Source organism: Eleutherodactylus coqui, chromosome 13 (genome assembly GCF_035609145.1).
Source record: "Eleutherodactylus coqui strain aEleCoq1 chromosome 13, aEleCoq1.hap1, whole genome shotgun sequence".
NCBI lineage: Eukaryota > Metazoa > Chordata > Amphibia > Anura > Eleutherodactylidae > Eleutherodactylus > Eleutherodactylus coqui.
The window spans coordinates 21515160-21541308 of record NC_089849.1 but is presented as its reverse complement, the minus strand read 5'-3'; the positions used below and the strand labels follow the sequence as shown (position 1 = coordinate 21541308).

The 26149-nt window shown below is 47.7% G+C and overlaps 1 protein-coding gene across 2 annotated transcripts; it reads right to left on the bottom strand.

Moving 5' to 3' along the window:
* Window positions 1–1431: 1431 nt before the first annotated feature.
* NELFCD (negative elongation factor complex member C/D) lies at window positions 1432–21082 on the bottom strand. 2 transcript variants are annotated; one of them, XM_066586099.1, is made up of 15 exons: window positions 20877–21082; window positions 19116–19228; window positions 18309–18418; window positions 14921–15030; window positions 11795–11902; window positions 11284–11436; window positions 11034–11164; window positions 8279–8444; window positions 7421–7555; window positions 5809–5948; window positions 5558–5672; window positions 4598–4693; window positions 3514–3654; window positions 3296–3425; window positions 1432–1646 (listed from the first exon to the last, which is right to left on the bottom strand). In XM_066586099.1, the coding sequence occupies exons 1-15, from the start codon at window positions 21012–21014 to the stop codon at window positions 1612–1614; spliced, it is 1821 nt and encodes a 606-aa protein (XP_066442196.1). In that variant the 5' UTR covers window positions 21015–21082; the 3' UTR covers window positions 1432–1611. The 2 variants fall into 2 exon arrangements, with proteins under 2 accessions (XP_066442196.1, XP_066442197.1); XM_066586100.1 differs by lacking the exon at window positions 20877–21082 and having other exon boundaries at window positions 18292–18418.
* Between the last annotated feature and the right edge of the window lie 5067 nt (window positions 21083–26149).

The window sequence follows — 26149 nt, the reverse complement described above, 5'->3', positions numbered from 1 at the left end:
TTTTTTCGGATGGACTTATTCACACGAGCGATTCCTTTTCCCTTATAGCGATGCTGCGAGGATTGAAAAAAAAAAATGTATAAAATTGCAGCATGTTCTCTCCTTTGATGTTCCCTCGGAATGCCTTGCCCATTGTTTTCAATGGGACTTTAACCCCTTAATGACACGGCCTATTTTGGCATTGAGGACCAAGCGATTTTTGGTATTTTTCCATATTCATTTTTCAAAAGCCATAACTTTTTTATTTTTCCGTCGACGCGGCCGTATGAGGGCTTGTTTTTTGCGTGGCGAACTGTAGTTTTTATTGGTACCATTTTTGAGTACACAGACTATATTGCAAAACTTTTTTTATGATCGTATAGAGAGAAAAACGTATCAATTCTGCCATAGATTTTTTTTATTTTTAAAAAGTGGTAATCATGCTGCATAAATGATACAACACATTTTTTTCTGCGGGCCGCTACAGTTACAACGATACCAAAATTCTTATTTTTTTTTAGTTTTTTCCACTTCTCCACAATAAAAACCCTTTTTATGGAAATTATTATTTTTTTCTAAACTCACTGCATTCAAAGTGCTATAACTTTTTTATTTTTCCATGGACGGAGCTCTGTGGGGGCTTATTTTTTGCGAGAAGAGCTGTAGTTTTTATTGGTACCGTTTTGGGGTACAATTTTTTAAATCACTTTTATTGCGTTTTTCGGTGCTAGCATTTTGCCTCAGTTTTTTAGCGTTTTTTTTAACACTTTTTGCCGTGCAGGATAAAAAGCGTATCAGTAAATCAGTCATTGTAAACGGCTGTATCAGATCTCTATTGCTCGACAGCATATTACAGACTAGTCGCACAAATGTGTTGGTTGTAGGAGATTTCTGAGACTTTATGTCGAGTGACCAAAATCACTGTGTGGCTCTAACCTAATATAATGTACATCCCATGTGCGAATGTCCGTACGTGCATAAGACAAGGTAGAGACGTGTCTTCCTCTGGCCATACCTACAGTATATAGGACGAATCCTAGGGGAGCCAGAGAGTCTGCATGATCGCCATCGTCAGAACTCCTAAAATAATGGCCCCTAAGGAGAATGGAGCAAAATAAAAGAAGCCCATTCTGACATGCAGAGCGATGCCGGCTTCTCACATGCTTAGGCCTGGTTCCTATAGGTTTGGCTGTCAGTTTTCTCTCCCCTGCAGCGGTAGTGAAACGTTCATAGCATCCCGGACGCAGTTCTGCTACCAGATTTCTCCCTGCGACAGACAGGAATATGTACCATACAGCGGTTTTCAGTCCCACTATGGATGCCGAACCACTGCACAAAACGGTCATCGGTTGTATCCAGCTCCAGCACAGAGGACAGACACAAGCGATATATGTGCACCAGCATTAGATAACACACCCCTCTCCCGGCATAAACAGATATACAAACCAACAATTGTAAAAAAAATTGTATTTCATAAAAAAAGATTCAAAATGACAAATATTACATCCAAGTGTCCTAAAATAGAGGGTGGGGTAGATGGGGGTGGGGAATTATATATACAAACTAAACCCCACGCACACAGTGAGGAGACGCCTCTCGCTCCATGCCCAGGAGTTGCTTCTCTCCATCTGCTCAGTTTATCATGATGAATTTAGATTTGCAATGAGCTGCAATAGCAAAACAGAAGAGAGAAATTAATATTAGCAGTCTTGGATATTACACAGTGCATTTGCATAGAAAATTACCCCTAGTGATGTGACAGTCAAGCCTTAAGGAATTTTGACATGGTCATACTGTTTGATGGGTGTCAATCAACAAGATTGGCACTCATATAAAACGGCCTTCCCACGGGCAGACACCCTCTATACTGAAATCAAACAATCAAGAGGATCAGTATTATCGGCAGCACTTCCCTCCAAAAAGCTTGCACAGTGGGCGGCAAATAACAGAATGGTATGCAAAGTCCTACATCTAGGCAAGAAAAGTGAAAAAAAAAAAGCACATACAGAATGGGAGGAATTGAGCTAAGCAGCAGCACATGTGAAACAGACTTGGGTATACTAATCGATCACAGACTGAACATGAGTCAACAATGTGATGCAGCAGCCAAAAAAGGCAAACACAATTCTGGATGTATTAAGAGAAGCATAGAGTCTAGATCACGTGAGGTCATTATCCCCCTCTACTCTTCCTTAGTCAGACCTCATCTGGAATACTGTGTCCACTTCTGGGCACCCCAATTTAAAAAAGATATAGACAAACTGGAGCAAGTTCAGAGAAGAGTTACTAAGATGGTGAGCGGTCTGCAAATCATGTGCTATGAGGAACGGTTAAAGGATCTGGGAATGTTTAGCTTGCAGAAGAGAAGGCTGAGAGGAGACTTAATAGCTGTCTACAAATATCTGAAGGGCTGTCACAGTGCAGAGGGATCAGTCCTATTCTCATCTGCACAAGGAAAGACTAGAAGCAATGGGATGGAACTGAAAGGGAGGAGACACAGATTAGATATTAGACAGTGAGGGGGATGAATGAGTGGAACAGGTTACCACAGGAGGTGGTGAGTTCTCCTTCAATGGAAATGTTCAAACAAAGGCTGGAGAAATATCTGTCTGGGATGATTTAGTGATCCTGCACTGAGCAGGGGGTTGGACCCGATGACCCTGGGGGTCCCTTCCAACTCTACTATTCTACTGCTGCCGATAACTATGATTATTTTGGCTGCACAAAAAATTTGATCAGCTAATGAATGAGCGTTTGCTCGTTAGTCAGCTGATTGGGTGCAGCTTCACATGACCGATGATCAAACAAATGAACGTGCCTTTGATCAGGCCGTGTAAAAGGGCCTTTACACACAAGCTATGCTGCACCTCCTGGCGCTGACAATGACAATTGCAGGTGACAGGAAACCACCAGTTGTCAGGTGTCACCTGGGAAACAAGGCTTCACCGCAAGAGACACTGGTCAGGAGGGGTACAGCTTCTCCAAGTAGATGTGAGGAGACTTATAGGCCATGCAATGCTCCTCTGCAAAATTGGTATCAGGTACAAAGCCTGTGCCTTCCAATACGTCGTGCTGTAGAGGCATTGTGTCATCTCCCATTTGCATGCAACAGACACTGGCACATTTCTGTAGTGTGCCTAGCAGACCTTAGTACAGAGCAGCACCACACAGCAGAGTCAGTCAATGAATCAAAAGGACACTCCTGTGGAGGACAATGACATTAGCGATGCAACATCCTCGCTGTGTTCTCCTGAACATGTCCAAAAAAAGATGGCCTCCTCCATGGCAGGACGGTGAAGGAGCCGCTGGTTCCTACCTATGAACTCTGTCACCGGATCATGCTCTCCTTCAGTTTTAATGGTTCCGGCTATACTTTCGTTCTCTAGGATGGGAAGAAAAAGCTGCACGAAATCTGATGTGTACGGAGGAGCGATGACGTCCAGGACCTGGGGGGGAAATTACAGTTTATACACAGTGGGAAAAGCTTGCTGCACCTTACAGGTGATGCTGGAAGAACATACCAATACAACCCACCTCTGTCACAAAGTACCGGATGAGGGAGATGTCCGTGTCCAGCTTCTCCAGGCACCTGCGGATGTAAGTGACGACAGGCAGAACGTGCCCTCTACTCAGCAGGTGAACCATTCTGTCCAACAGCGTCTTCTTCAGCTCCAGCTAAATTACGGGAACAAAGGTGTTCAGAAGGTGCCGGACAACAAGCTTGCTGATAGTTTCCAAAAGGATTAGTAGAACGGTTGGTGAGGAATAGGAGGAGTGCTGCATTCTTTCTTTTTGGTGCAATAGCTTAGCAGACATGATAACACGCATTCCTTAAATATGGCAATATATTCTCATGGCCAACTCGCTTTAAAAGCGGTCATCTCATGAAGACAAACCATGTCCATATGGACATCATAGTATAGAGGGGTCTACTTACTGCACAGGACCCCCTCTATAAGCCAGAATGAGTTGTTCTGTAAAATGATTCTTGTTCTTGGGGACTCAAACCCTCCTTGCATTACATGGACAGGTATTCAGATGAATAGCTGCCATGCAATACTACAGTGACCGCTGCAGGACAAATGCCTAGCTGACTGCTTTATATTATATTCTGGAAGACGTTCTAGTAAAGAGGTTTTCTGGAACTTTACTAATGATGACCTGTCAGCCAATCCTGAGGATATGTCATCAGTAGTAAAGTTCCAGATAACCCCTTTAAACCTTGCTACATGGGGGACTTCAAAAGGCCCCAGACTGCCATGATATAGGAAAGACCACCCATGATCCTTGCCGCAGGCAAGCTATTCGGGTGACAGAGGGAGCGCCCTGCCTCCTGCTAAGACATTAAAAATGCTATTGTCAGAATTGACAATGGTATCTAAATCGTTAATGGCCACAATATTATAGAGTTATATTCAATAGCAGCCGCTGCGTCTGGGTGTCGGCTGTCAAAGACAGCTGATACCTGCGGCATATAGATTGGGCTCGGCTCCAAAGCCCACTCCATACAATCCCCACACACATCTTCTGTACGTGTGTGGTGGATGTCACCAATGGGTTAAGTAGCAGATGGGCAGACGATATTAGGATGCTCCCAGCATACAATGTAGTCACCTACCTGCTCCATGACATCTAGCTGTGAGTGCTCAGTCTCAAAGAGCTTGATAAGCAGCTGCAGGACTTGTGGGTGTAGAAGCTGATGACAAGTGCTGATCTGCCAAGACAGGAGAAGAACAAGGAAGAACTCAATACTGGATACACAATTACTTTCTGTACAATGTGAAGGAGAATTTCAGTAGTTTCTCACGTGAAGGTCATACGGGAAAGTACAGAAAATTCCGAAATCATGTTACCAAGAACAGAGAAGATAAGGATTATAGGGAGGCTGTCACCACCTAAAGTTATGGTGCTCATGATTGGGGTTTTGAGGAGTTAGGAAATGTAATTTTTTTACTCACCCGGCTGCCTGTTCCCATGCGGTCACCCATGGAAGTCGGCGCCATTAGACTGATCTATGCACTCCCATGGAGAACAGAGTGTGTGTGTGTGTGTGTATACACAGCGGACTCATCTCTGCATGTGAACACACATTGTTCTCTATGGGAGTGTGCAAGATACAACTTCCCTGGGAGGCAGCATGGGAACAGGGAGCAAGAAGAGTATAAAAACTACATGTCTGGACTCTTCGGAACCTGAACTAGGAGTTACAATAACTTAGTTTATGGGGCTCCTTGGTAGTGACAGGTTCCCTTTAACGGTACACTACATGCAAAAACTGACACACTTATGCTTAGTGAGAGGCCTAAGAGATATTCCCCGTGTTATCATATACACCCTACGTCCCGGCTCTAGGCATAACACCATACCAGTATCTGTCAGAGGTAAGTTTCATTCACTTCCATTCTGGTAATACACGATCTACATTCTATTAAAACACTTATTAATGGGTGGTCTGATAAAGATTGGCCAGTTATGATCCCAGGCTCTGCTAGAAAAGTGGACCACAGAACTGTCCCCTACTGACAGATCATAAGCCACTTCTCCTAAAATGCCATATACTTATCCCTACTGCACTCACCTCATCCAGCAGGGCCAGGTGGACAGGAGTATGATCCGTCTGTAGCTGGAAATAACGAGGCTCCGATACCGTCCAGTCCACCCACTTCAAGACACCCATTGCTACAACTGGGAACCTGGTGCAGAAACAGAAGCAAATTACCAGCTGTTGTACCTCATTATAGACGCCCCTCCTGTTTATTAGGGCATCTAGTAGCCCTGCTGTGGTGAAGCCCGCTGTGCCACCCATCATGCTGTACCTTCTGCACATACCTGATACATTGATACAATGTGCCAAGCTCAGCTACAAGCTCCGAGGCGCCCTTGTTTTCGTTGCAGCACAGATTATGGACGGTCTCTATAGCTTTAGATGTGGACTTCAATTCATCCTTATTGATATTCACTCGCTTATTCTGCGGAAAACAAGATAAAGGGATGACTGGAGGGTAGAATTTAATCTTAGGGTGACGCCACTCATCTATGCATCTGTAATACGGACGAATGTCCCAGCCTGATAAGAATCTATGATGCTCTGGGTACGGGTCAAGGGATCCGTAGTCAGGCTGGGGCGCATAAATGGGGCCGGAGTACCCCGGGGTGTCACTGGCCTTAGCTTATGTTCACACATAGCGGAATTGGCTGTGGAAATTCCGTGGCATTTTACAGAACCAGCAGAGTAGACAACTGCAGTGCGGACTTCAAATACGCCGCATGTCCATTCATACTGACGATTATTAGCGCTAATTTCAGCTCTTCAAATGAGGAGATGAAAGCCAAGTCAAAATCCACACCGTAATCTACATGTTAAATGCGGATCTTGACTCACAGTTGCAGGAAAAGCCACCGTGTGTAATTGCAGCCCAAGGCTAGTTTCACACGGGAGAGTGTGATATCAGACCGTGAAACTCGGCCCGATATCGCGCGTGCCAGCATGCGATGTATTAAAAACACTTTGCATCACTTCAGGAAAGCAGCGATCCTCTGCCGCAGCTAACCTCGCATCGCCGGCCTCATTGAAAATAATGGGCGATACGATGCGAGGCGTTCTGAGAGAACGCCCAAGGATGGGACATGCCATGATTCCTTGCACGCGATGTGGGGGGAGGGGGGGGGGATAACAATAAGTCGCACCCGTGTATGATCTACTTCTAAAGAATGGGTTCTATATCTATATTTGTGCAAGTTGTGTGTGTCTCACAACGCACAAGTCTCGCACGATTTTCTCGGCCGTGTGAAAGCGGCCTAAGAGTTTGTTCTGATGTTCTACACTTCTAAAGGGCAGCACGGTTGCATTTAGGTGAATAGGGCTGCAGTACCAAGGAACTGCCATGGCAGTTTTGGGGGAAGGTGTGGCCAAAAAAATAGCAGCCACTTTTATCTAATTTCTGACATGTAATAAACCTCCATATGATGATCAGGTTTTCCCTTTATAGAGACCCTCTGCTTTCAAGACAAAATTCTGTCCTAGGACCAGAGGAGAGGGGATATGATACCTACACTTGTTTTACTATGCCATCTGCAGATCTGCCGCTTCTGGTCCCAGTTTTCGTCTGTCCAAGATGTACGCTGAAATTTTCTATCTAATTGCACACTGTGCACTGCTCTCTGATTGGCCAGTAATGATCATGTGAGCAGTGCAGACCAATCAGAGCAGATATAGTGCACTGGTAGTCTAACACTACCAATGCACTATGGGAATCAGGTAGTCTGACCATTGTGTCAATCATCTCGAACAGCTGAAAAATGGATTTAGAAACCGTCAGTTTGGAAGAACGGCAGGAAAGACCTGCAGGTAATAAACCTCCCGCCCTCTTCGGTTTTGGGATAGAATTCGATCCCAAAACTGGAGGGTCGCTTTAAGTAGTTGAGAAATCTTCTAAGATACCTTTTTCCACGTCTCCACCACGCTGGCGGCATACGCCAATATATGGATGTATTTATGTTTATGGTCTTGGTTTATCTTCGCTCCGGGTTTGAAGAGCGACTGCATGAAGAGATCCAGGAAGGCAGGAACACGGATCTAAGAGAGGAGGAACGGATGCATGAAACACGGAGACATCATGGGATTGACCGGAGGACATATTACAAGGACGGACCGCTGCGCAGGATGTGGATGAAGCTTATGTAGAAGAACACATCACACGGAGTATATAGCAAATGATTGCAGCAGCCAACATGGCCGTCTTGTAGAGCTGCATGCTTATGAGGGAGGCGGCTGCTGAATGATCCTGTTTATGGACAGTAAAGGGCTATTCCCATCGCCTAATGTTATATCACGCCCACAACATAACTAATGCGGGTCTGACCTCTGTGACCGCCGCCAATCCAGAGAACACGGGGATGGAAGTCTTTTTGGATTTATCCTTCAGAGCGGCGCTCCCAGCCTCTAATGATCGGGGGGCTGCAATACAGGCCATACAAGTAGGGCTGAGCTGTAGGTTCCTGTACAGTAAGTGGCCCAGAGCATCACTGTGCATAAAAAAAATGCTTAGTGGGAGCCATGACACTTAAAGAGGATGTACAAACTGTTGTTTTTGTTTGGTTCTTGGAAAAGTGGAAAGTTGTGTTTTGGAAAAATTGGAAAACTTTCAATTAAAAAAAAAAAAAGAAAAAGATGTACAGGAATTGAGAAACCCGTCCTAGAATGTAACTATGAAGGGTTTAATGCTCTTCTAGACTGAGCAGCGGACCCCTGCTGGTCATTAGTTGTGCACAATGTGAACGGTCACCTCCATGTACTAACCAGCTCCACCGGGGGAGAGTCCATGCTGGTGAACATCTTGTACAGGACAGTAATGTCTGCTGGATTCAAAGCACCTTTTGACAGCATAGCACCAAGAGCCTGACACGCCCGGGGGTAAGATGCAGCAGTGCCCAAAGCAAGAGTGATCTGACTGGCATCGTGGCCCCTGAGGAAAAGAACAAAGAAAAACAAAAGTTAGTGTTTAAAGGGGGCGCTCAGTTGTAAACTACTGATAGTCTGTCCTTAGGATAGGCCACCAAGGAGTGGATCAGCAGGTCTGCCACCCAGGATCACCTCTGGTAGCAGTTTGCTGGGTCATTGTGCCCATTCACAGAGCTATTTTTTGAAGTAATCAGACAGCTCCGTTCCCACTGCAGTGGCCTGGCTTTGGATTACAGGCCATTCACTTGTAATACCAAGCCTGGCCACTGCAGTGGGAACGAAGCTGTCTGCTTCCTGCAGAAATCAGTTCAGTACACAAGTACACTGGTCCTGCGTGGCAAGGGTCCTGGGTGGCAGACCCTCATCCATCTACTATTATTCACCTATCCTAAGGATAGACCTTCAGTAGTTTACAACTGAGCAAACCCTTAATTATTACCATGAGTTAGTAAAATCTGAAATTTGTGCACCAGATAGTAAGGAAGCAAGTTAAATATCAGGTGCCAACATAAAGGCAGTATTTGCTTACTAGCTTCTCAAAACAGATACTGCTCCTCCTCCCCTCTCACAGCACACAGTCTCACACAAGCTGTCATAGTGTCGGCAGATACATCCCCCTCCTCCCTGTCTTTAATTCACTGCCTTTACACCAGTAAGATTTTTAGGAAAGGCCGTTACTAGCCTTAACTTAATGATTTAAGTGTGGGATAAACTTAAAGTATTACTGCAGATATTTAGCTTGACACCATTCACACCACTGTGGCGCAATCCTAGACTCCCCGAGTCAAACCAACCCTCCAGGCCTGGACAAACAAAGATGGCCGCACCACTGCTCTGACATGCTAATGCACGTTGTGCATCAGGTAAAGACATTCCAACTGCTTTGATTGGCCAGTGCTACCCTCATGAGCAGTACTAGCCAATCAGAGCAGCATGCAGTGTCTTAGACTACCAATGCATACTATGCACAGGTCGTCAGAGGCAGTTCAGCCATCCTTTTTTGTTCAAGCCTGGAGGGACGCTTTAAGGCCCTTTTACACTGAACGATAGTCACCAAGATCCTTGCTGGATTTCAAGAACCTGCATGATAATCGTTCAGTGTCAAGGCCGGCAGCGACTGAACAATGAATGATAATTAGTTTGTCATTTAGTTTCAGCAAGAATAAAGATTAAATGAGAATCGGCCCGGGTGAACAGGCAGCTGCTCATCTATGAACGACGGCCTGTTTACTGTGAATGGAGGCGAGAGGCTGCAGCGATCTCCGGACCGCTCCACCACCATTCCCTGAGCGATCCTCGCTCCTGTGTGACAGGTTGTGCGCCTTGGGAGATACAGGGTATAATAAACCTGGAATACGTCTAATCTGATGGAATATTCAAACGCTTTACCCAATTACAAGATTCTTATAGGTAAATGCATTACAGATTGGTTAAGGTTGAGACGCGTTCAATACACAAGCTTGAGCAGTTACCCCAGGGGATTTCTTCTCATCTGGTCATAGATATTACTGGTGAAGCAGGAATAGGAAGGGGGTAATCGCTTATTATATACCGTGTTTCCCTGAAAATAAGACCCCGCCTTATATTAATTTTTGCCCCAAAGAGGCACTAGGTCTTATTTTCGGGGGATGTCTTATTATACTTACCTTGCATGCTCGGTCCAGGTTCCTCCTGCTGCTCTCCGGAGCTCCGACACATTCGAAGCGCATCATTGATTGGCCAATTCATAAATCCCACCTCCACAATGTGAGGCCTGTGATTGATTCTTCGACTGCTGCTCAGCTAATCAATGCAGCGCTCGATGAACCAATTACAGCCATCGCATTGGTTCATCGAGCGCTGCATTGATTGGCTGAGCAGCACTCGAGAACCAATCAGAGCCATCGCTTACTGGAGGTGGGATTTATGAATCCCATAACCAAGAACTGATCTTCTGTGGGTGAATGAGGACAGCAGGACGCAAGGCGGAGCTCTGGACCGAGCCTGCTAGGTAAGTATTCCTTTTTTTTTTTTAATGTAATGCAGCTAGGGCTTATTTTCGGGGTAGAGTTAATGCCAGATGAGAGGAAATACAGCCAGATTCTCTCTGCTTATTTGCAAAATTGGGAGAGAGACCTGGGGCCAACTGACTATGATCAATGTAATGAGGTTCTTGATCGGACCGCTTTACTGTCTACATATGAGGCCCAGAGACTCTCACAGTTGTATCTTCTTCATTAGGGTTTCCAGTCCACTCTTCCCTCAATCCAAGAGTCTATTGGTAATATGGATGGGATCATACAGTTGGAAAGAGGAATATACTTAAAAACAAAATGTTTTGCTAAATTTGAAGCCAAAGGGCAGATACCCCAAATCTTCCAAAAAAGGGAGTTTATTAATTATTAATTTATTTATTTGGATCTTTTTTTATACCTTTTTTTCCTCGTTGTTGGGGACTTGGACCTGTTGGACATACTAAAGAAGTCCTTAGAGGTCCATTAGTTAGAGGTCAACCAAAACAACGGAAGGCCAAAAGTAGTTAGAATATATGAATGTGTGTTTACCACTAGTCGTCTGTATTAGATGCCTGAATAGATTAAGTGACCGCTCTTACTTTTCATGAGCAAATCTCTGCACCTCCTGTGCAATCCTGCGCATGGCCGATCCTCCCTGCTCCTCCTGTGCCAATATAGACATGATCGCTTGTGCAAACAAGTAGGTGTGTTCCCCATGGCAAACCATTTTCTACAAGAAGAGATAAGAGTATATACAAGCTTAGGGGAGGCAGACAGTCTAATATGGCTAATAAGTCCAAGGACCCCATGACAGCCCCGGGTAAACAGAGCGCGGAGAAGAACACGCACAGCAAACTCTGGGAGGTTTTTTTCAAGGTTCTCCTCTCCTCCATCAAGGATGGTGGCCAGTGATGTCCGGAGCACTCTGGAGAAGACCTCTAGCTGTTGGCAAGCTGTGGAGACGCTGGTGATTTCTCCCTGATAGCCGGCATCGGAGATGAGCTGGAAGACACAAAAGGAGGAGGGTTTGTGGGAGTTTGATATGTTATCCCACCATGAAGAAGAACTTATGGTCTAATTAAGCGACCCTCCAGTCCTAGACAAGCAAAGATGGCCGCACTGCTTGTCTGATTACCTGATGCACACTGGGCATTAGTATGTGTTGGTAGTGTAAGGCACTACATGCTGCTATGGTCAACCAGTACCGCCCACATGAGCGGTGCTCGCTAGTCAGAGCAGCATGTAGGGTCTTAGACTACCAATGCATACTAATGTCCAGTGTGCATCAGGTAATCAGAGAAGCAGTGCGGCCATCTTTGTTTGTCCAGGTATGGAGGGTCACTTTACAAGAGTCGCTCACCTTCACTGTGAAGTTCAGCATCAAACAGTCTGGATGCGCCTCAGCAAGCTTGTAGAACAGGTCTCTCCATGTGGTGTGGGCAATCATCTGCTCCAGCCATCCCGGAGTCTGCAAATCATAGTTGGGGTGAGAATTTCTTATATGCAAGTCAATTAATTTGCTAAGATCAGAAAACTACCAAAAGATGAACATTAAGACAGCAATAAACAGACCTATATGGGTTTCTCATTTTTATGTAACTAAAGCTAATTGAATGTAAGTTTGTAACTTTCTAATACAGTGATACCTTGGGTTAAGAGTGCCTCAGCTTACAAGCTGATTGACTTGAGAGCAGGCTCTCTCCCGAATTTTCCTCTGATTTAAGAGAAAAAAAACTTGGATTACAAGCGTTGCTCTCAATGCGGCCACCGCTGCTGCCGGTGGCCCCATAGAAAGCAATGGCCTGTCGGCAACCCCTGCAGTGATTTTCAGGGAAGGGCTTTAAATAAAAGCCCTTCCCTCGAATCATCCCTAGCTGTAGTAAAAAATATATACTCACCTGTCCGCCGCTGCCGGGGCTCAGGCATGTCTAGCCGCTGTGTGTTCTCCCTGCATTTTTAATCCCCGCCTGCTGAACAGCTTCAGAGCCGTGCAGGGAGAACAAGCAGCGGCTAGACACACCTGAGCCCTGGCAGACAGGTGAGTATATATATTTTAACTACAGCTAGGAATGATTTTCAGGGAAGGGCTTATGTTTAAAGCCCTTCCCCAAAAGTCACTGTGGGGGTGCCAGTGTCCTATTGCTTTCAGTGGGGCAACGCCATCCCCATTGAAATCCGTGGGAGAGCATATTCCATGAAAGCTAAAAAACGCTGCACTGACCTTTGGGATACGTGTGTGGGGTCACTTGTTTCTTCGCATGCACAATTCTAGCGAGATGCCGCTGGTTGTGATCATTAAGCACCTCTGGTTGGCCACTGCGCTACCCACTGTGGGTAATGCCTTCTATGACACATTTCTGGCACTTATGCGGCACTGTGGAGCGCAGGATGTTAAATATTCTCCCAACTTCAGAGATGGAAAGTCTCACCCGTGTGGCGCCCACTGTCACGCTTCGTTCAAACTCCGGTAATTCCATGAGCACGTTGGTCAGTGTCCAATCTCACTCACAGGATTATATAAGTGTGGGCTCTCCCAAGCCGCCCCCTGAGGGTACCCCACTTCATCATTAATTTAAATCCCATGACTTTTGGCTTGTCATTGTACAGTTCACATTTCTCACAGCTGAGCGTTTGTTATACTTGTATCCAGTCTAGCACAAATCTATCACTCCTGTCCTGGTAGGTCGCCACAATGTATCAGAGTCTGGACTATTTAGATGATACGATTGTATTGTAGGGATTTGCTACCACACAAATCAGAAGCATTAAAGGTGATCCAAGGACAGAAAGAAATAGCAGCACATATCAGTCCCGAACATAACTATCCCTCCTCTGGCACTTTCTGGGGGCCTTTAAATAAGGGTCCTTTTAGACGAGCCAATTCTCATTTGAATGAGCGAGTCACGTCAACACTTACTCGTTTGCACTCGTGCAGCCCATTCAGACAGGCAAATGCATTGATGGCTCATTCAAACGAGAATCCTTCAGTCCCTGTAGAAGCGGCAAGCCCTGCCTAAACCAAACAATAAGCTAACGAACCAACGAGGATTTTTATGCCTGCAAAAAGTTACCCACGAATGAAAGGTGAACGATTCTCATTCACGGTTCAGCCATTTGCTCGCATTTAGACAATTAGGATTCACTTTCACTCCTTTGAACGATAACACTGTGCAACACAATTCTGTGTAACAGATAAGCAGATAGGCGGCCTATAGTAACTTTAGTGCGCCGAATTCAAATATGATATCCATTTTTTCTGCCATTTGAGGTTTTCCAGTTATGGGAAATAATGTAATCTAATTGCCGTTGTATTGTATTTTTTGGAAATCTGCCTCTACAATTACTCCAGTCGGCTCGCCATTAACCTTGCCTAATAAAAAGAACAAAAGTGATTGCGCAACTATGTCACAATCACTGTTACACACTGCGTGCTGACTGAACACTATAAGGGTAGGTTTATGTAACATATAGGGTACACAGTGTGCTGACTGAACACTATAAGGGTAGGTTTATGTAACATATAGGTTATGTTTCCACATGGTGCACACACTGAGGATCATCCACCAGCAAGTTGTAATTAATGAACTGGGTTTCTACAGGTCATTGCTTAGACTAAATAAAAGAATCAAAATCTTAAAACCAGAATACATGTTTAGTATAGCTGCGTTCATAAAGGTTCAATCTATCAAAGTAATGCATTATTTACATCACACGATGAATGTCATCCAAAAAATAATAATTAGGAACACCAGAAATGTGCTTTTTTTGATCAACCAGTCTCCAAGAAAAAATGCAATGAAAAGTGATCAAAAAGTCGTATGAATTCCAAAACTGTACTAACGCAAACTACAGGACGTCCCGCAAGAAATGAGACCTCGCACAACGATGTGGATGGAAAAATAAAAAGAGGTCTTGTGCTCAGAAGATGGCGGCAGAAAATAATTGAAAAAGATAAAAGTAGTACAGCAAATAAAAAAAAAAAAATACAAAAAAAAAAAACAAAAACGAAAGACAAAAAAAAACGACAAAAGTTTGGTATGGTAGTAATCGTACTGAAGCATAGAATAAAAGTTGACATTCATTTGTGTTGCAGTTTGTGCGCCGTAGAAACAAGATGCACCGAAAAATGGCAGAATTTCATTTTTTTTTTTTTTTTTTCTTTCATTTTACTCCACTTAGAACTTTTTTCAGTACATTATATGTTACATTAAATGGCACCATTGAAAAATACAACTCGTCCCGCGAAAAACAACAAGCCCTCATACAGCGACGTCCATGGATAAATAAAGAGTTACGATTTTTTAAAACAAAAAACAGCTTGGTAACTAAGGGGTTAAATAACTTGAAAACGAGACGCGCCGCTATTGTTCAGTGGAAACAGCAGCTTTTCATTTTACAGAAACATCAACTACATTTGTTTATGAACATTTAAAAAAAAAAACGTGTTGCACAGTGTGATCGTTACAATAAGATCCCTGGTCATTACCTCGCCTTCTTCTGTAAAGATGGAATCCGCTTTTCTTGGTTCAAAATGTTTAATCAACAAACTTTTTAAGTGGTTTTCCACCATCTCCTGGACTTGTACCGGCTCCACCCCTGAAATAACAAGACATGAGGTACAATGACTGCACAGCACTTGTTGAGCGACTCTTCATGGAACAGACTCGCATAATAAAGGGGTTCTGCCATTTAAAAAAAAATGTAAAAAAAATTTCTATACTTCCCTACTCCTCCCCGTCAGTCTTCTTACCAGATCTTCACCTCACCGATCTTCTCCTGGCTCCTCCAGTCCCCGTAGGTCACATCACCTGCAGCCGGATCCTCTTCTTCCTGTGACGTCGAGCACATTGCCCGCATTCTCCTTCCTGCAGATCAGTGTACCCGGTTACTAGTGACGCAGCATTCACTGCCCAGCAGGGAGTGCCAACTCCTCGGCAGCCTGCTTTAGAGCAACTGCGCATTGTCTCGCCGTTCGTCATACACTATATTAAAACGTTAGCGGCGAGATATCGTTCATGCGCGCTAAAGCAGGGATTCAGCATTCCCTGCTAGGCAGTAATTGCTACGTCTCTTGTAGAGGTCACTGCCCTACAGGAAGTGAACTGCAGCAAATGGACGTTCCAGAACAGGAAGAGGAGCATCTGGTCGTCTGGAAGTCACGTGACCCGGGGGACTGAAGGAGCCAGGGAAAGATCGGTGAGGTGAAGATGCGGTAAGAAGACTGACGGGGAAGGAATAGGTAACTAATGATTTTTTTTTTCGAATGACAGAGCCCCTTTAAAAGGATATAGATGATTTTTTTGTTTTTCACATTACCATGTCATGTATTCCCGTTACTCATCATACTTAGTTATATAGGCTTCTCTGTAGATGACCGGACGTAAACTTACTGACTCTTTGCTTCTGCCATCGAACACCACAGCTAGAGCTTGCCAACTGTGTTATCATGAACTACAGCGACACAACCCATGCTCTGCCGTCAGATTCCACATGTGTTCAGTCCCTGCTGTACTATCAGATGTCACAGCTGGACACCGGCCCACTGACCTGACCCCGTTCTGCCGTCAGGTTCCCCATTAGATGTCCCAGCTGGACACCGGCCCACTGACCCGACCACACTCTACCGTCAGGTTCCCCATCAGATGTCACAACTGGACACCGGCCCACTGACCCGACCTCGTTCTGCTATCAGGTTCCCCATTAGATGTCCCAGCTCTACACCGGCCCACTGACCCGACCCAGCTCTGCCGTCAGGTTCCCCATCAGATGTCACAGCTGGACACGGGCCCACTGACCCGACCCAGCTCTGCCGTCAGGTTCCCCATCAGATGTCACAGCTGGACACCGGCCCACTGACCCGACCCCGCTCTGCCGCCAGGTTCCCCATCAGATGTCACAGCTCTACACTGGCCCACTGACCCGACCCAACTCTGCCGCCAGGTTCCCCATCAGATGTCACAGCTGGACACCGGCCCACTGACCCGACCCAGCTCTGCCATCAGGTTCCCCATCAGATGTCACAGCTGGACACCGGGCCCACTGACCCGACCCAGCTCTGCCGTCAGGTTCCCCATCAGATGTCACAGCTGGACACGGGCCCACTGACCCGACCCCGCTCTGCCGCCAGGTTCCCCATCAGATGTCACAGCTGGACACCGGCCCACTGACCCGACCCCGCTCTGCCGCCAGGTTCCCCATCAGATGTCACAGCTGGACACCGGCCCACTGACCAGACCCAGCTCTACCGTCAGGTTCCCCATCAGATGTCACAGCTGGACACCGGGCCCACTGACCCGACCCAGCTCTGCCGCCAGGTTCCCCATCAGATGTCACAGCTGGACACCGGCCCACTGACCAGACCCAGCTCTACCGTCAAGTTCCCCATTAGATGTCACAGCTGGACGCCGGCCCACTGACCCGACCCAGCTCTGCCGCCAGGTTCCCCATCAGATGTCACAGCTGGACACCGGCCCACTGACCAGACCCAGCTCTACCATCAAGTTCCCCATCAGATGTCACAGCTGGACACGGGCCCACTGACCCGACCCCGCTCTGCCGCCAGGTTCCCCATCAGATGTCACAGCTGGACACCGGCCCACTGACCCGACCCCGCTCTGCCGCCAGGTTCCCCATCAGATGTCACAGCTGGACACCGGCCCACTGACCAGACCCAGCTCTACCGTTAGGTTCCCCATCAGATGTCACAGCTGGACACCGGGCCCACTGACCCGACCCAGCTCTGCCGCCAGGTTCCCCATCAGATGTCACAGCTGGACACCGGCCCACTGACCAGACCCAGCTCTACCGTTAGGTTCCCCATCAGATGTCACAGCTGGACACGGGCCCACTGACCCGACCCAGCTCTGCCGCCAGGTTCCCCATCAGATGTCACAGCTGGACACCGGCCCACTGACCTGACCCAGCTCTACCGTCAAGTTCCCCATTAGATGTCACAGCTGGACGCCGGCCCACTGACCCGACCCCGCTCTGCCGTCACATACTGCGCCCAAGAACAACAACATCCTTTCTGCAGGATCCTAACCCATCCTGATATTGGCCAAACTTATCACCAGAGCTCCCGCTAAGCCTCGGCAGCTAGTGAACGGGGACGTTAGGGACCTGGGTGTTGTTCCTTCTAAACTGGGTGATCCAAAACAGTGACAAATAAATTTTGCTACAAAGCGCTAAATTATTTGATATAATTAACTAGGATAGTTAATAACTGGTTTGTGGTAACATTCTCGGGGACTGGGGCAGTGAAAGTGTTAAGGTCATTATCCCTGGTGTTCTCGGGCAAGGAAAGGGTTAATGCCCGTATCACTGGTGGTTTCAAACTGGTTTCAAAAGGCTTAATGTTGCAAACCTGTTGTGCTGTGGGCTACTCACCCCTGCAGGCTTCATCAATGTCCCTGAGGCTTGAATGAGCAGACATCTCTTTTGTCACACAGACTGCTCCCATCCCTCAAACTACCTCCTAGCCCCTCCGCTGCAGGAAGGTGAACATGGATACTTCAGTTTCCCCCCCCTGTACTGGTCACAGCGAAGGGACAGAGGACCCAGCTCTCTATGATCGGGCAGGGAGCTCCATCAGCTCGATCGTTAGACTGGGACTTTTACTATTGATGACCTACCCTCCGGATAGCCTGCCTGTCGGCATCTCCACCAGTCAGCTGATCACTGGGCCAGCTGTCAATGCAGACAGAGCAGGAGGCAGATAGTGCTGTCCGTATTGCAGTGGCCCAGTTTGGTACTGCAGATACAGCTCACGGAGTGAACATGGTAGTAGACTTTCCCTGATTGGGGATAGTATGTTGCTTACCACCAGGGTCACGTCCTCTAATCATTAGTGTTAATTACTTGTAAGGTCCATGTACCGGAATGGATGAGCCATTCTGCCAACAGATTCACGGTCTGCGCTACAGCAGTGTAACTCTCCGACAGAAGCTGAATGACGTTCTCCGGAGACCCTCCTGCCTGGAAATACCTGCATGCAAGAGGAGAATCAAAATTTGTATTTAGACTAGGAGTTCACATCAACCAGGTCGCTATTAAATCACGGCAGAACAGCAGCATCAGCCAATTTAAGGAGGGAAAAAAAGTCGTAAGCGTGACAGTTTTATTTTGCACTATTTTAATGCAAAAATCAAGAACGGACGTCACTTTTTGATTTTTTTCCTGCATGTGAATTGCAAATCCGTGTCATATTGCCCACAACGCGGATTCTCATTGACAGCAGCGGGGCACTTTGGTGATGTGGATTGTCGCCAGCTGTCATGCAGAATCAGCACCGATTGCACATCAAATCCACAGTCATTTCAACAGTGTGAACATACCCTATGTCTCAAAAATAAAAATGTGGTATTTGGGGTGTTAAATAGAGATGAGTGAGTTTACTCCCTAAGGCACATTACTCGAGCGAGTAGCGTCTTAGCCGAGTATCTCCCTGCTCGTCTCTAAAGATTTGTGGGCCGGCGGCGGGTGGGGAGCGGCGGGGGAGAGCGGGGAGGAACAGAGGGGAGATCTCTCTCCCCCCCACTCCCCGCCGCAACTCACCTGTCACCCGCGCTGGCCCCCCGAATCTTTAGAGACGAGCGGGGAGATACTCAGCTAAGGCACTACTCGCTTGAGTAATGTGCCTTAGCGAGTATACTCGCCCATCTCTAATGTTTATGATAGATCACCTCTTTAAGGTGTTGAATATAGCAGGTTCCATGATGTAGTCACGACTGGAAAGTTTCGCCAGACATTCCTGTTGCAGCTCAGCATCATCCTCTGCTTCACCATACTCTTCATCCTGCCATAAAGCGAAATGCAGCAAATAAGTTGTCAAGGCTGAAGCAACGGTACAAATACAACAGTGCAGGTTTCACATTCTTGGTAATTACTGCAAAAAGTGGCTTGGACTGTTAGGTTAATCGTCCTTCACGGGAAAGTGACCGGGGAATCGCTTTCTATACAATTCCATAAACCACTATTAAACAAGCAGAGCCTAGTGGGAAGTACTGGCAGCTCCCACCAACATCACAGTAGTAACCCGAGGATCAAACAAAGTGGGAATGCTGCAGAATCTATAGTTATGGGTGGATCCTCCCTGGGGGCTTGTCAGCAATAAAAAAGGACCTTCTGCGCCATTTCCTGACAGCAGCAAGGGCCGTGATTCCCAGACACTGGAGGAGTACTCGCCCCCCCTCGATAGTAGAATTGGGCCACCTGAGATGTATGGAGCAACTGATGACAGAAGACCACCCAGAACACAGGGACCCTCTGGGAAAGTGGATGATTTGGTCCCTCTTCCTAGAGTCCACAGAGTTCAGGGAATTTTTTGAATAGGCGAGCAAATGGAGATACAAATCTGGGGGCGAGCAGGGGGCGTCTCTCTCGGGTGTCGTCCCCCCCCCCTTTCTTTCTATTGCTATGTTTCTCTCTTTTATAGCTTTCCTTGTACAGACGGACCATTGCTAAAAATTATTCCATTAATCACTCTTATTTATCGTGGCGCTGAGAGCGCCCCCGCCTGGTTGTATCCCTGGAAAGGAGAATATATTAAAAAAAAAAAAAGGTTTGACTTGTGCTTGATTTACACGGGACGACTGACGGCTAAACGAGCGCACGAGCAGGTGACGCTACAGTAAGTTGTTCACACTCATGCAGAGTGTTTAGACAGGCAGATCACTGCTGACTTCTCGCTCAGCGCCTCACAGTATATGTATACACTGAGCGGGGAGCGTTTACACGCAGCCAGAATGCAACAATGATTTTATGCAAATGAAAAGTAAACAATGTTTTGCAATTAGACGTAATGATTGTCGCGCATTTTAGTTCAAACGCATTTTGCGCAATTATCTTCCCGTGTAAATGGCCATTAAGTTTGAGGATGGTGGATGGTCCGGTATATATAATGGCTCGGGGTTTTCCTGTGGTCCCCATAGTAACACGCATTAAAAACGGATCTGAGTCTAATAGGGACTCGCACCGCATGTGAATCCGATCCGTTTTTAAAAAAAGTTTCTATAGAAAATAATGGGCGATTCTTGGACAACAATTGCGCAGAAATAGGACATGCAGCAATTTTTAAAGACACGGACTGTCGGTCTAAGAGGAAAACGGTGTGTGTGAACGAACCCAATCTAATAGACAGGCTCTCTTCCCACGCGAGTTCTGTCAGTCTCAGAATTGGACGGAACTTGCGCATGAAAATCTCCCGCATGAATAAACCCGTAAAGACTTCAGGAAGATCTCGCTGCAAGTTGGATTTAAAGGGGCGCTCCGTTACCCATTGTAATAATAACAATGGGGAGTCGACCAGAATTGGCACTATTTATTAAAGGGGATTTCCTCACTAATGGCTGCTCCCCTATAATCACTTGTTTTTCTCTGGCCCAGCATCTGATTGGTTGCTATGGGAAACAACAATCCCAGCAGGAAGCTCCGCCTCCTCTCACCGCTCCTCTATCCTCCCAGTCTCCAAGGATGGTCCCCGCGGTGATCCCTCCTCCTCCTCCTCCTCCTCCTCCTCCGCCGCCGCCGCCACTACTGCTACTGCTGCTACCGCTGCTCCCCGTGAAGAAGTCGGGATCCATCTTTCCAGTTTTGGGGTCCCCAGCTTCCTCTTTCGGCTTTCCGTAGTTTGCAGGCGCGGGATGATGACGATTTGCTCTCAGCGGAAGCGCAGAGGGAAGGCCGCCCGCAGGCTGGAAGCCGGGATTTGTCCCCGGCGGCGGCCATGTTTGTGGAGACCAGCAGGCTCTGTAGATAGTCAGGGACAGTTGGGGTCCCGGGAGCAGATTAGGGGCTCCTGGGTTTGTGTGAATCAATCCTTTTCATTGCTTAATGAAGCAGCACTGTTTATGTGGGTGGGGAACTGGCAACACAATTTGGTTGCTTGGGGTAACTGCAATAGTTTTATTGACATACTGATCAAATCCAACATTCGAAGGCGGACGGTAGTTAGACTGTAAGGTCGTTTACACACGGCCGAGGAAATTGTGTGAGGTTTGTGCGTTGTGAGAATATGAACCCAATTCTTTTCAATGGGGTCATACAAATAAGCGATTCTTTTCCACATCGCAGCGAGGGGAAAAGTTCACGGCATGCCCTATCCTTGGGGGTTCTTTTACAACACATTGTCCATTGTTTGGAATGGGGCTGGACAATAGGAAGGTCCCGGACAGTCAATCCCTTTAAAGGGGTTGTCTCGCGAAAGCAAGTGGGGTTCAGCACTTCTGTATGGCCATATTAATGCACTTTGTAATATACATCGTGCATTAAATATGAGCCATACAGAAGTTATTCACTTACCTTCCCTGCGCTGGCGTCCCTGTCTCCATGGCTCCGTCTAACTTCAGCGTCTAATCGCCCGATTAGACGCGCTTGCGCAGAAGGGTCTTCTGCCTTCGGGTCTGTCCGGCAGCAGCGGCGTTCTGGCTCCGCCCCTTCTACGCGTCATCGCGTCGCTCCACCCTGTCACGTGTGCCGATTTCAGCCTCCTACAGTCTGGTCAGATGCTCCTCTCTACTGGTGGTCTGTAGGGGGAGTCCTGAGCACGGTCACCTTATGTGCCCTCACACATCTACTGGTCTCAACACCTCCTAACAGTCAGGTCAGACGCTCCTCTCTACTGGTGGTCTGTAGGGGGCGTCCTGAGCCCGGTCACCTTGTGTGCCCTCACGCATCCACTGGTCCCAACACCCCCTAACAGTCTGGTCAGACGCTCCTCTCTACTGGTGGTCTGTAGGGGGCGTCCTGAGCCCGGTCACCTTATGTGCCCTCACACATCCACTGGTCCCAACACCTCCTAACAGTCTGGTCAGAAGCTCCTCTCTACTGGTGGTCTGTAGAGGGCATCCTGAGCCCGGTCACCTTGTGTGCCCTCACGCATCCACTGGTCCCAACACCTCCAAAAAGTCTGGTCAGACGCTCCTCTCTACTGGTGGTCTGTCGGGGGGTCCTGAGCCCGGTCACCTTGTGTGCCCCCATCCACTGGTCCCAACACCCCCTAATAGTCTGGTCAGAGGCTCCTTTCTACATGTGGTCTGTCGGGGAGTCCTGAGCCCGGTCACCCTTTGTGCCCTCATCCACTGGTCCCAACACCTCCTAACAGTCTGGTGAGATGCTCCTCTCTACTGATGGTCTGTAGGGGGCATCCTGAGCCCGGTCACCTTGTGTGCCCTCACACATCCACTGGTCCCAACACCCCCTAACAGTCTGGTCAGACGCTCCTCTCTACTGGTGGTCTGTAGGGGGCGTCCTGAGCCCGGTCACCTTATGTGCCCTCACACATCCACTGGTCCCAACACCTCCTAACAGTCTGGTCAGAAGCTCCTCTCTACTGGTGGTCTGTAGGGGGCATCCTGAGCCCGGTCACCTTGTGTGCCCTCACGCATCCACTGGTCCCAACACCTCCAAAAAGTCTGGTCAGACGCTCCTCTCTACTGGTGGTCTGTCGGGGGGTCCTGAGCCCGGTCACCTTGTGTGCCCCCATCCACTGGTCCCAACACCCCCTAATAGTCTGGTCAGAGGCTCCTTTCTACATGTGGTCTGTCGGGGAGTCCTGAGCCCGGTCACCCTTTGTGCCCTCATCCACTGGTCCCAACACCTCCTAACAGTCTGGTGAGATGCTCCTCTCTACTGATGGTCTGTAGGGGGCATCCTGAGCCCGGTCACCTTGTGTGCCCTCACACATCCACTGGTCCCAACACGTCCTAACAGTCTGATCAGATGCTCCTCTCTACTGGTGGTCTGTTGGGGGTCCTAAGCCCGGTCACCTTGTGTGCCCTTACACATACACTGGTCCCAACACCTCCTAACAGTCTGGTCAGAACGGCCCAGTGGGGGACAATTAATCGATACGACCATCCAGCTTCTCACATCCCAATAATGCGCCCCTCTCGGACTCTGGTAATGGGATGAAATCTCTTCTCTGCGTCGTAGAGGCGTCTAGTGGTCAACAAGCTCTACACAAGTGGAAGAAAAGGTCACTACACACAAGGGGCCTCCGAGAGCCTTTTATAGGCCTGGGAGGGGGGAGGGGGGAGGGGGACTACTTTTAGGGTCTAAGGTGGCAAGTCCATTCACCTAATCATGTCACAAGTCTATCATTTGTAGATCGGCCTGAGAATTTTTTTTCCAATCCCTTTAACACTGAACGTAGAGGTGAGGGTCCTTTAACACAGCATGATTATTGTGCGAAGAATCATTAGATTGAGTGATTTGCACGAGAATTCGTAGGTGTAAACACGCGCAGAGAACACATGATCAGCAATACATTGTTAGACATCGCTCATTGGATCTTTCATGTGGACCTAAAAGTCAGTTTGGCTGCTGCACATGCTACGTTGCGGCTGGTTCCATGCTCGTTCCAATTTATTTTGACGTGTGAAAAGACCCTATATCTGTGTCATTCTTGGCTGGTACTGGCAGAGGGCTTTATGTCTTAGTAAATTGCTAACAGTATTTTTGCAGACAGTGCAGAGGGAGAGGCTCCTGCTGCAGCCAGTTGTATTACAGCCAAATGCAGGATTGTAAGGAAGAGGGAAAATATGGCTGATCTTATGGGACACAGATTTCTTTATATACACTCATTGTCAGTAACATCCCTTCCCTAGAAGTTGTCGGATGGAAGGAAACCTTCTCTGTGTGATTGTAACGTTGATATAAGTAAGTGATTACAATATCGGAGCAAAAGGAGAATTTATTGCGGATATAAGATATGTTATGGGCGGGCATGAAGGCTCTAGTACCGCCTCTAGCTGGAATACAAGATATGATAGGGGTGGGCATGGAGGCTCTAGTACCCTGTTGTGCCACCTTTAGCTTTGATACAAGATGTAACACGGGTGGGCATGGAGGCTCTAGTGCCCTGTTGTGCCACCTCTAGCTTGGAGTCATAGAATGGCAGAGTTGGAAGGGACCTCCAGGGTCAACGGGTCCAACGCCCTGCTCAGTGCAGGATTCACTACGGCCCCCTGCACACGGGCGGAAATTCTGTGGCGGGATTTCCAGCAGAATTTCCGCCCCTGCCCGCTTGCATAGGATTGCATTACAATACACAATCCTATGCAAATGCACGCAAAAACAAATCGCAACATGCTCTATTTCTGTGCGGGTCTCGCAGTGGCCCACACAGAAATGTCGCTGCCAGCTCTGCTCTGCACATGCGCCGGCGGGCTGGCAGCCGGCACATCAGAGAGCTGGAGCCACGGGAGAGGTGAGCATCACACTGGTCCCTGCAGGGGGTCGGGCCTGCAGCGGGACCCGACCCGGCCGTCTGCAGGCGGCCTAAATCATCCCAGACAGATATTTCTCCAGCCTTTGTTTGATCACTTCCATTGAAGGAGACCTCACCACCTCCTGTGGTAACCTGTTCCACACATTGATCACCTCACTGTCTAATATCTAATCTGTGTCTCCCCCCTTTCAGTTTCATCCCATTGCTTCTAGTCTTTCCTTCTGCAGATGAGAATAGGGCTGATCTCTCTGCACTGTGACAGCCCTTCAGATATTTGTAGACCGCTATTAAGTCTCCTCTCAGCTTTCTTTTTTGCAAACTATACATTCCCAGATCCTTTAACCGTTCCTCATAGGACATGATTTACAGACCGCTCACCATCTTGGTAACTCTTTTCTGAACTTGCTCCAGTTTGTCTATGTCTTTTTTAAAGTGGGGTGCCCAGAAGTGGACACAGTATTCCAGATGAGGTCTGACTAAAGATACAAGATGTAATACGAGCGGGCATGGAGGCTCTAGTACCATGTTGTATCGCCTCTAGCTTGGATTTAAGATGTGATATGATTGGGCATGAAGGCTCTAATACCCTGTCGTACCACCTCTAGCTTTGATAAAAGATGTAATACAGGCGGGCATGGAGGCTCTAGTACCCTGCTGTACCACCTCTAGCTTTATTACAAGATGTAATACAAGCAGGCATGGAGGCTTTAGTACCCTATTGTACCACCTCTAGCTTGGATACAAGATGTGATATGGGCAGGCATGGAGGCTCTAGGACCCTGCTGTACTGCCTCTAGCTTGGATGTAAGATGCAATACTGCCGGCATGGAGGCATACAGGTTCTGTATGTTATCCTGTGGCATATCGCTCCACATCTCCTGTAACTCAGCCTCTAGATCTTGTAAACTCGTAAATACGTTCTATTGGCGATAAATCTGGTGACCCGGTGGCCACTGAAGTGTGACATTGTTGTGGGGACATTCCTGTGCCCCCCTTGTGTGCGGCCGAGTATTACCCTGCTGGAAAATGCCTCTTGGAAGCCGCCATGAGAGGAACACATGTGGCTTCAGGATGTCCTGAACATATCGCTGAGCTATCATTGTCCCTCATACCATTGCTAGGGGTGACCGACTGTCGTATGCAATGGCCCCCAGACCATCATACCAGCAGGGGGCAGTGTGCCACTCTACAGCAAAGGCAGGATTGAGGCGCTCACCACTAGGTCTCCAGACACGAACACTGCCGTTGTCAGTGCCCAATCTAAACCTGACCACCGAGAACAACCCAGTTCAAGTCCCTAGCAGTCCAGTTCTGTTTTTTACGACACCACTGCAACAGACGCTCCTCTCTACTGGTGGTCTGTCGGTGGCATCCTGAGCCCGGTCACCTTGTGTGCCCTCACACATCCACTGGTCCCAACACCTCCTAACAGTCTGGTCAGAACACTCAGTAGGGACAATTCATCGCTATGACCATCCAGCTTCTCAC